The sequence below is a fragment of the Charadrius vociferus genome, unplaced genomic scaffold (assembly GCF_000708025.1).
Source record: "Charadrius vociferus isolate BGI_N301 unplaced genomic scaffold, ASM70802v2 scaffold579, whole genome shotgun sequence".
NCBI lineage: Eukaryota > Metazoa > Chordata > Aves > Charadriiformes > Charadriidae > Charadrius > Charadrius vociferus.
Genome location: NW_009661367.1, coordinates 1,171,048 through 1,180,673, shown reverse-complemented (window position 1 = coordinate 1,180,673; position 9,626 = coordinate 1,171,048). Strand labels below are relative to the sequence as shown.

Genomic DNA, 9,626 nt, shown 5'->3' with positions numbered 1-9,626 from the left:
CATGATCACACAGCACACAGGGCTCCTCCAAGAGGTCCGCCACGTCTCCAATGTTCTCTGTGATACTCATGCACCCAACCAGCTCATTCTGTCCCTTTCCTTTATCATTTCTGGTTTTCAAGAGGAACCTCTTACAAGTCCGTGAGGAGTCAGATCTTTGCTCTGCTTCTAGAAGGTGAAAAGCAATACACTCAAAGGAAGGCAAGGCTCTTTGTCACCCACCACAGCTATCACCTGAGCTGCTTTGAGACCTGCAGAGAGCTAGTTTGCCAGGTTGCTCTTTGCAGGTGTGGAGGAGCACTCCCAAAGTGCCACTGGTAGGATACAGAATCATAGAATCACAGAATCGTTTAGGTTGGAAAAGACCCTTAAGATCATTGAGTCCAACCATCAACCTAACACTGCCAAGTCCACCACTAAACCCTGTCCCTCAGCACCACGCCTACCCGGCTTTTAAATATCCCCAGGGATGGCAACTCCACCACTTTCCTGGGCAGCCTGTTCCAGTGCTCACCAACCCTTTCAGTAAAAAATGTTTTCCTGATATCAAATCTAAACCCCCCTGGCGTAACTTGAGGCCATTTCCTTTTGTCCTATCACTTGTTACTTGGGAAAAAAGTCTGACCTCCACTTCACTACAACCTCTCACACCAACTGGGGCTGTGGGATCCCCTCATGCTCACCCAGGGGCTGTGGGACCCCTCACACACACATGCCAGCCCGCGGCCCCCTGTTCCCACCTGAAATTGGTCTGTTACTGCCGCTCAAGACAGAGCTGCTGGAGCTGAAAACTTCACGCTGTGATAAACCCGAATTCATACATGGTTTGCTGCTGAGCGATGCCAAAGTGTGCCCAGATCAGACTTCCAGTTTGTAACATGATGACCTCGCCGCAAACTGACAGCAGGCTTCCTCTTGCTCCCATCTTGACTTCCCAGCCCACCAGGAGCAAACGGGGTTCTTCCCGAGCCGCGAGCAGCTCACCCAAATAACCATGGATCTCCCCGAGGGAGGCCACGGCGCCTTCTGAAAAAGGGTTGGGGCAATCAGCTAGGGGAGGAGAAAGAGTCAGATAGAGGAAAGCAGGACATCCTTGGGTCTCTCCCAACCAGGCATGCCGGAGTCTGCGCTGTTCCTGCCCTCTCTGGAATGCAGCAGATGACTGGACTTAGGGTTGCTGTCTCAAAACTCAAAGTCATATCCCAGTTAGGAAAAACAAATGTTGGTAACACTCCAAACATCCTGACTCACGGCTAGTTTCTGTCCTGTACTAGAAGCACAGTTTGTGCTGGAATAAAACAACACTTTCTAAACACATGATGGTTTCAGAGTTACTGTCAGGACCCCGATACAAATGATGTGTGAAAACAAACTGCACAGCTTAAACTGTGCGGATTTTATTTATAGTAAACCCCACTACTCACTGGTTGTACCGCAATTCCCCTTTTCAGCGGCAAAGACTTCATGCTGCAACCCCCTTAGATGAGAAGAGTTTATTTTCAACTCTCTGGCGTGGATCTGGAAGAACTGCCGTTGGTTTTCCCTTGGTTTCTTGCCAAGAGATCACAACAGCTCGTTTGTACTCAGAGCAGCAGCATCACTCTTACTTCATTTTCATAAACATTGGGTCTCGTTCCTGACAGAGAGCTGATCATTCGGAGCCTGTTGACGCCGAAGTTTGTATTCGTAGTGGATGAGCTGCTGCCAGAAGCCGTTGTTGGGTTCTACGATGCGACGGCAGGACTTGACCCAGGGACGTGGAGTGGTGCTTCCGGAGATTGGCCAAGCAGATGGTGGGGACCTGCTCACCCCGGCGGTGCAGTGCAGCAGCGCTGGGCCCCTGTGCGTCCCCACGCTGTGGATCTTAGCTGCCATGGAGTTGAAGCAGCTGGAGATGTGGGTGGCAGCGGCATCCATCACAGGGACGTGCAGGTACTCAACGGTGGGACAGAGGGTGTTCACTACCTCCAGGGAGACATTGATGATGGTGCTGATGCGATGGGTGATGAGCAGGAGGTGGCTGTTGGTGGCCACTGCGTCACCAAGGAAGAGGTTGGAGGTGTTCCAGGGTGCCGGGGCAGGGCTGGAGGGCTTCCAGAGCTGCCACCACCGGGGTGGGCTGCTTGTGCCTACAAATACATGCAGAAATACACCCAGCCCTTTCCCCCATTGGGCCCCACTGCCTGGCAGCCCTGGGGGTCAGGCTGGGCCACCCATGGCAACCGCCACCACACACACAAGGGCGGGTGGCACGGGCGCCATGGAGGAGCGGGGCGGCACACGGCCTCGCCTCACCTTCTTCCCGCCGCCTCAGAGCCGACAGCTCAGCGGGCCCCGGTGCGGGGTTGGGGGGCCCTCACACCATCCTGGGGTTGGGGGACCCTCACAATGGCTGGGGCTGGGGGACTCTCATGCTGCCCTGGGGCTGGGGGCCCTTCACACCATCCTGGGGTTGTGGGACCTCTTACGTGGGCTGGGGCCGTGGGAACAGGTCCATGGGGTATGGCTCGGCACCCCCCTGCACCCCGCTGTGTGTGACATGAAGCCCTCTCTCACCCGGAGCAGCTCTGCAGACTTGGACATCGACCTGGACAGCCATTCGCCCAACCCCCCCCCACCCAACTCCTCCAGCCGGGGCAGCCGCCATGCCCTGCTGCTCCTGGAGAAGAAGGTGACGGCCTCGACTCCCCCTCACCCCTCCAGACCCTGGTGCTGCTCCCTGGGATGGAGTTCATGACCCGCTCCGGCACAAGGGGAGGGTTTGTTCTGTGTTTGGCTGCTGGTAGACATTCTCTTGGAAAAGCGCAGGGAGCCACAGGTGACACAAGGCTGGAGGAATGTCTTGTGCAAATGCTGGAGTCTCAGTTCTTTATAGTCCTTAACCCATCACTTAAGTCCTCAGCCCTTAGGTCTTCAGCCTGCCGGATCAGCATGTGGGTGCCAAGGCTCTCTCCAGGGAGTGGGAAGAAAATGGCAGATATCGGGTCTCGGGCAACCTTCAATGTGAATGGTTGCACCTCCTTCCCAACCTCAGGGCACCGTTGCCACAACCTATCTGCAAGTCAATTGTGTTTTGGAACAATAAGCTACAGGCATCATTGTCGGCCACAGACTTAACCTCAACTTAGATGTTGTTCCTACGATATCTCTGGAGACCAAGGGTAAATTATCAGAAATGGGTGAAGCGCTGACGCGTGACCTCCCAGCAGTGGGGACTAGGCAAAGGTTTTGCAACATTTAGCAGCCCGATACCCCCTTCAGTGCTTCTCATGTTGAGTCCAGCAGTAACGAGTTCATTAGCAACAGCAGGTGAGATGGGCTCTCCCATGGGAATGTGCGGGATGCCGGGTTGAGTCTATAAGCTCAGAATTGGGATTTAGGGTGGCATCAGACATACCTAGACCTTCACGCCCTGAGTAGTTCCCTTCAGGTCGCCTCTCTGCTCTGGGGCAGCCAGGCTTTTTGTCCTCAGTACCCAGCCGGCACCACCTGAATCTTCTCCCCTCCCCTCACTGCATACATCCCAAGGAACTTTGTCATCTCGCTTTGGGCAGAAACCCCGAGCATTATGATTTCAGCATTTTTTTCAGTTTAAATCCAAGTTTTATAAAATGGGGCTGCAAAGTCCACCCTCTTGATGGTTTCTGGCAGAACTGCAGGGTCCTGCCGGGGTCTGGCTTTGCATGTGAGTGCGCCCGCTTAGGCAATAAACCACGCAGCCCCGTCGTAGTCACTAGTGAGAACAGGGAAAAAAGCTGACCCGGCTTCACCTCTCAGGTGGGGTTTGCTCAAATAAGAAAGTCTAATACAGAAATTAACGTCTGATGGTTTCAATTCCCAGTGTCTCTCGCTAAAATCTGTACTTGAGACATGCACTAGTGACACTAACAGGTCCCGACGGAAGGTTTCTTTATGCTATCATGGGGAGGGACAGCCTTGCAAGGCAGAGCGGAGGCATCTTTTCCTCGGTTTGGTGTTCCCTGATCCCTTAAGTCAGTGGACTGATGGTAACCTCTAGGTAGCTGTGTGCTGCGGAGATCCTCCTGGCCTGCAAATATTTACGATGTGCGAGTTTCAAGACCTCAGGGCAGCGTAGCCGCTGCGAGTGAATTAGCTCCAGGCTACAACCAAGCCCCAAGCCGTGTTGTGACACCGGGTTTGGTCCTGCAGTGCGGGTGCGCCCTGGGTTTGCCCCACGCACACGGACAGGTTTCTGTCAAGAGACTCAGCGGTTGCGAACCCCTTATGGCTGGAGAGACTGCACGCTTGCAAGCGTGGAAGCCCGTGCTACACCTGTGATACGCGGGTGACACGAAGCTCGTTAGCTTGCCCAGTAAATTCTGGTTGAAAGCCCACTCAAACCAGGTGACCATATTGTTGTTGGTTGGTTTTATGATGTGTTTTTTTTTGTTATCGGTGCGATGGATCGGGTCTGAGATGCAAGAATGCAAGAGAGTGTAACTACTGTCCTCCAGACCTGCCTCTTACAGCAGTATAACATGAATTATAGCCAAGGAGGCAGGACGATTTGAGTAACCTTTTTCAGACCAATGTTTAGAGAGATACTTATGAATTTTGGAGCTTTTTGCTTGGAGGTCAATTTGACCACAGTGTGGGCGGATGTGACAGGTTGTCTCTGTTCCCAAAGACAAGTGTCACTTTGGAGTTCTTTATTTCATGGATAGGATAGTGGCTATAAGGTCTAATGTTTGTTTTCATAAAGGTAAAACACTTTGAAGAGGCCAAAAAGAAGACCGAACGTTTCCACAAACACTTAAAGCAGCAGTTTTTGAGAGAAGAGGAGAGAAAGATGGCGCGGAGGAAGAAGGCATCCGAGAGGTTCGAAAAATCACTGGAAGTGCTCAGTCGAAGAAGTGGGAAGTCGGCTGCCCCTTCCGCCGGTGGTTTGTCCGCGAGTGAAGCGACGCCCTTGGAACACGCAGCTGCTACTGCCCAAGAAGGGACCAAGAGACACGTCTAGAGAGCTCCTCCTGCAGGCTCTCCCAGGGCTCCGGCCCATGTCTTGCCAACCTACTTGAATTTTCAGTTTGTCCTTTTAGTAAGCTAACGCTCGGTCCTGTTACAGCAATAAACCAGCGCGATCCCTTGCTCTCGTATCGCTGCCCATTTAGCTTTTACGTCGATGGGGCTGCTGTGGTTAGAGGACCATGGCCTGGGGACAATTCAGGGAGCAGTGTGGCAGCCGCAGGAGTAAAACACCTCTTCAAAGGACTTGTTTCCTTTGATACAATAGAAAAGTGACATGAAAGGAAGGGATAGAGTTTTTTTCTGGGTTTGGGCGTTTAGAGAGGATTCAGACAACATGTTTCACAGTTAGTTGGATTGCCAGAAATGTTATCAGAAGTTCAGGGAGGGTACATGAATCCATTGTTTGGGAAAAAGAAGAATTGGTGACTTAAAGAAGCTTAGGAGAAAAAAACCCAAGGAATGGAGTATTGAAGGAGAGTGCCTCGAGGCACCGAAGAAGTGGATAAGCATCAGCAGCAGATGGAGAAGATGGCTGTAGGCAAGTACAACGGGTCAACTCTCCTCTTCCCTTTTCCCAACCCAGAGACATTCAGAGTAACAGCTGAGTACCCCCTCGTAGGATGGAATACAGCTTATTGCAGAGCTGGAGAGACTCACATCCTCCTCTCAGGAAGGTGATTCTGCCCCTCTACTCTGCTCTGGTGAGACCCCACCTGGAGTACTGCCTCCAGCTCTGGAGCCCCCTACACAGGAAGGACACGGACCTGTTGGAGCGAGTCCAGAGGAGGCCACAAAGATGCTGCGAGGGCTGGAGCACCTCTCCTATGAGGAGAGGCTGAGAGAGTTGGGGGTGTTCAGCCTGGAGAAGAGAAGGCTCCAGAGAGACCTTAGAGCCCTTTCCAGTGCCTAAAGGGGCTCCAGGAGAGCTGGGGAGGGACTCTTTACAAGGGCAGGGAGTGACAGGACGAGGGGGAATGGCTTCAAACTGGGAGAGGGGAGATTTAGATGAGATATCAGGAAGAAGTTTTTCCCTGTGTGGGTGGTGAGCCCCTGGGGCAGGTTGCCCCGAGAAGCTGTGGCTGCCCCATCCCTGGAGGGGTTCAAGGCCAGGTTGGACGGGGCTTGGAGCAACCTGGGCTGGTGGGAGGGGTCCCTGCCCAGGGCAGGGGGTGGAACTGGATCATCTTCAGGGTCCCTTCCAACCCAAACCATTCTATGATTCTATGATTCTGCGGTCCCTGCGGTGCTGTAGCACTAAGTATATTTTGACTACTCTTGAAAAATGTTAATCTAACTTGCTTTTAAAAAACTTGCAGTAAAGGAGATGCTACAATTTCTTGAGGTGGCCTGATTTTTCAGCCAGCATTGCAGTGTTGGAGTTTTCATACCACAAACCTTTTTTGCTTGAAATAAAGCTGATCATTTTTTGTTTCCTCGCAGCCTGGAGGGAATAATTAGATGTTGGAAGATTACTGTCATGTCTTCACTCGTTTTTTTTTTCCTCTGGATTAAAAAATGCTCAGTACCTTCAAGCTGCCCCCCTCAGTTGGGATTTCTGAAGAGAATTTTCAGGCGTACCTCAGACATCAGGACAGCACACCTGGCAAGTTACACTCCACTGCTCAAAAATCTGGAGGCATCAGGCCCTGATGATGAAACACTGCTGCTCAGTTTACTGTCAGGCTTTTTTTTTTTTTTTTTTAAAGAAACAACAAACTTTGCCCTAACCTCTGGCTCTTGAAAGCAGTGAAATCTTTTTTTTTCTTCTTTCCTAGAGCTTTTTTAATAACTCAGCCAGATTCGGACACCTGGCAATGTTACATCTGATGATAACTAAAAATCTTGGATTGGCAGGTGCCTGGCAAGCCTGACTTTAGGGGCAGTGCCTTCCGTCTTTGGGACATCTCGGCAACAACAGGCCATCTGCGATAGCTTTGCCTTACGAGGGCTTGCAGCTAGCTGAAGGCATCTTCTCAAACTGTCTCCAGAGGGTGCTTCACAGACACGATCCAGGTGCTGAAAGGCTCTACAGACGCTGAACAGAAAGAAAATCAGTGTTTGGCACCTGAATTGGCTTCAAACCACAGATCTATAAAGTCTTGTTTTTCCTGAGGCATCTTCCTGCTGTATTTCTTTCCTATACCTGTGTATATGCCCTACATACTGTCCTCTCCATGTGCAGATCCTTCCTACTTGACCTCACTCACGGACAGCCTGCCTCCACCATGCCGCTGCCTGAATCCTGCACCAGACCTTAGTGATGACATCCAGCTGGGGAAAGAAACCAGCAGCGGAGTGAACTGCCTAGCAGCCCTGCGTCTGCAGCTTTTGCCTGCTGGGTTTGTCCAGGAAAATGTGGATCTGTTGTTCTCCATGACCGTTGCTGGACCGGACAGAGAGTAAATGCTGGTGGCAGTGGCAGACTGGTGTCTACCTACATCAGTTGGCTTGAGTAGCGCTGCAACCCGAAAAGAGATGCGTTGAGGTGAAAAGCAGCGAAACACCAGCAAGCAAGTAATACAGTACATTTTTAGAGGAGCCTGGAGGTTGTGACTGAGGGGTGACCTGCGCTGGCCACCCCTTGGTTTTCCTTGTGGGAAGATGCTGTGAGAAAAGGACTGGCTTAAAATCAACTGAGAGCTTCTGGATTTGGTCCAGACCTTCACGTGTTACCACGCAACACTTCAGCTATTGTTTGATTACTGCCTGGAGCTCTTGACTCTGTCAGCTGTGAAATGTGCCATCCAGCCAAAAGTGCACCCAGGCTCCTGCAGCCCATCTATTCCAGCTCTCAGCAGTCTGGGCTGCAGCAGACCCGCCTTCCATGGCCTTCGGACTCTCCTGTACGTGTCTGACCTTTGCAGCATCCCAGGGCAGCGAGTCTCGCAATGTGAAAAAACAGTCTCTTTAGTTTGTTGTAAACCTACTATCTGGGCAAATTCACCAGGCGCCCCCAGCTCTTGTGTTACGAGAAGCAGGGGGTGATTGCTCATTAGTTGCCTTCCCATTTTCTGATTTCAGAGTCCCCGGCTTTGTCCCCGCTCCATCAACCTCCTCTCCACCGTCGGACGGTTTCGGCTCGGCTCTGCCGTGCAGCAAGTGCAGGAGCAGTTCATCCCCGTTGCTACGGTAACATCTGCATCCTTCCATCTCTCAAACATCACCCACCCTGTGTGCGCGGGGGGGTCCCCAAGCGGTCCCTGGGACCCTGCGGGGAGCGGGGGCTGTCCCTCCCCTCTTGCCGTGGAAGCTGAGGGGTTGTGGGGTTCTAACAGTGCTCCTCTGTGTGGAGGTTAGAGGGCCAGAGCTCAGCCCCTCTGAGCATCTCCCCGTCCTCCCTGTGCTGGGAGAAACCAGTCCCCAGTCGTCAGATCTCCAGTCCCCAAACCCAGTGCTGTCCTTGACCCCAGCATCCCTGTGGCAGGAGTCAGCCCTCGCACGCAGCAGCCATCCCCGGCATGGAGAGCGCCCAGCGTGGGGTGATGCCTGGCTCTGTTTGCCCTCACCTTGCTGACCTCCTCGGCCCCGTGGCCTTGAAACCAGCGGAGCTGTTGGAGCTGTACCGTTAGCCACGGGGGGCTGTGGTTCAGGTGCCCGTGCCGATGGAGCCCTGGGTGGGCCACGTCTGGGAGACGGGAGGTTGTGACTTGCTGCAGACTTCGTAGGCAGATGCCGATCAAAATCACACGCTGATCTCAGTGCCCCTGGCACCCCCAGGGTGATTTTCCTCTCAGAGAGGTCTTATCGCTGCCCACAGCTGTCTGCAGAGGGTGCTGCTGGCTGAGCCGCTGTCCCTTTCCACCCACACTTCTGCCATCCAGCTCCCAGCCTGCTGCTCTCAGGCTTCCTGCTTTGCCTCCAGCCCTCCCTTCCCTGTCTTCCCCCTTTTAAAAGTCCTGTTTGCTCAGAGCTTCCAACAGCTCTGTTACACTTATCTCTTCAAAATCCTTACTGTAGGGACTCACTGGTTTCTCCGTTTAGGTAGAGCGGAGGTGAAGGCAATGGTGGTTTGATCAGAAAAGACTCCCCAGCTCCAGCGCTCCATCGTGGGGAGCCCCAAGGGCTACCTCTTGCCTTCCAGTGGTTGTCCAGAGAAGGGCAACGGAGCTGGTGAGGGGTCTGGAGCACAAGTCTTACAAGGAGCGGCTGAAGGAACTGGGGTTGTTGGAGAAAAGGAGGCTGAGGGGAGACCTTCTCGCTCTCTACAACTCCCTGAAAGGAGGGGGTAGCGAGGGAGGGGATCGGTCTCCTCTCCCAAGCAACAGGCGACAGGACAAGAGGAAATGGCCTCAAGTTGCACCAGAGGAGGTTCAGGATGGATATTAGGAAAAATTTCTTCACTGAAAGGGTTGTCAAGCACTGGAACAGGCTGCCCAGGGCAGTGGTGGAGTCGCCATCCCTGGAGGCATTTAAAAGCCGGGCAGCCGTGGTGCTGAGGGACATGGTCTAGTGGTGGGTTTGGCAGTGTTGGGTCGATGATCTTAAAGGTCCCTTCCAAACTAGACAAATCTATAATTCTGTGATTCTATGACACACTGCTTGAAGAGGTGGAGGACCGTACACCTCGGCATACACTGGTGAGGTCTGTGTTTTCAGCCAAACCTGGAAGGAACGTTGAGCTGTGTCAGCACAATGCT

At 52.9% G+C, this 9,626-nt stretch overlaps 1 protein-coding gene across 1 annotated transcript; it reads right to left on the bottom strand.

Annotated features, from left to right (window-relative positions):
- Positions 1-1,614: 1,614 nt before the first annotated feature.
- On the bottom strand, positions 1,615-2,262 carry DUSP18 (dual specificity phosphatase 18). Its single transcript, XM_009893338.1, has 2 exons — positions 2,214-2,262; positions 1,615-2,033 (listed from the first exon to the last, which is right to left on the bottom strand). The coding sequence occupies exons 1-2, from the start codon at positions 2,260-2,262 to the stop codon at positions 1,615-1,617; spliced, it is 468 nt and encodes a 155-aa protein (XP_009891640.1).
- Between the last annotated feature and the right edge of the window lie 7,364 nt (positions 2,263-9,626).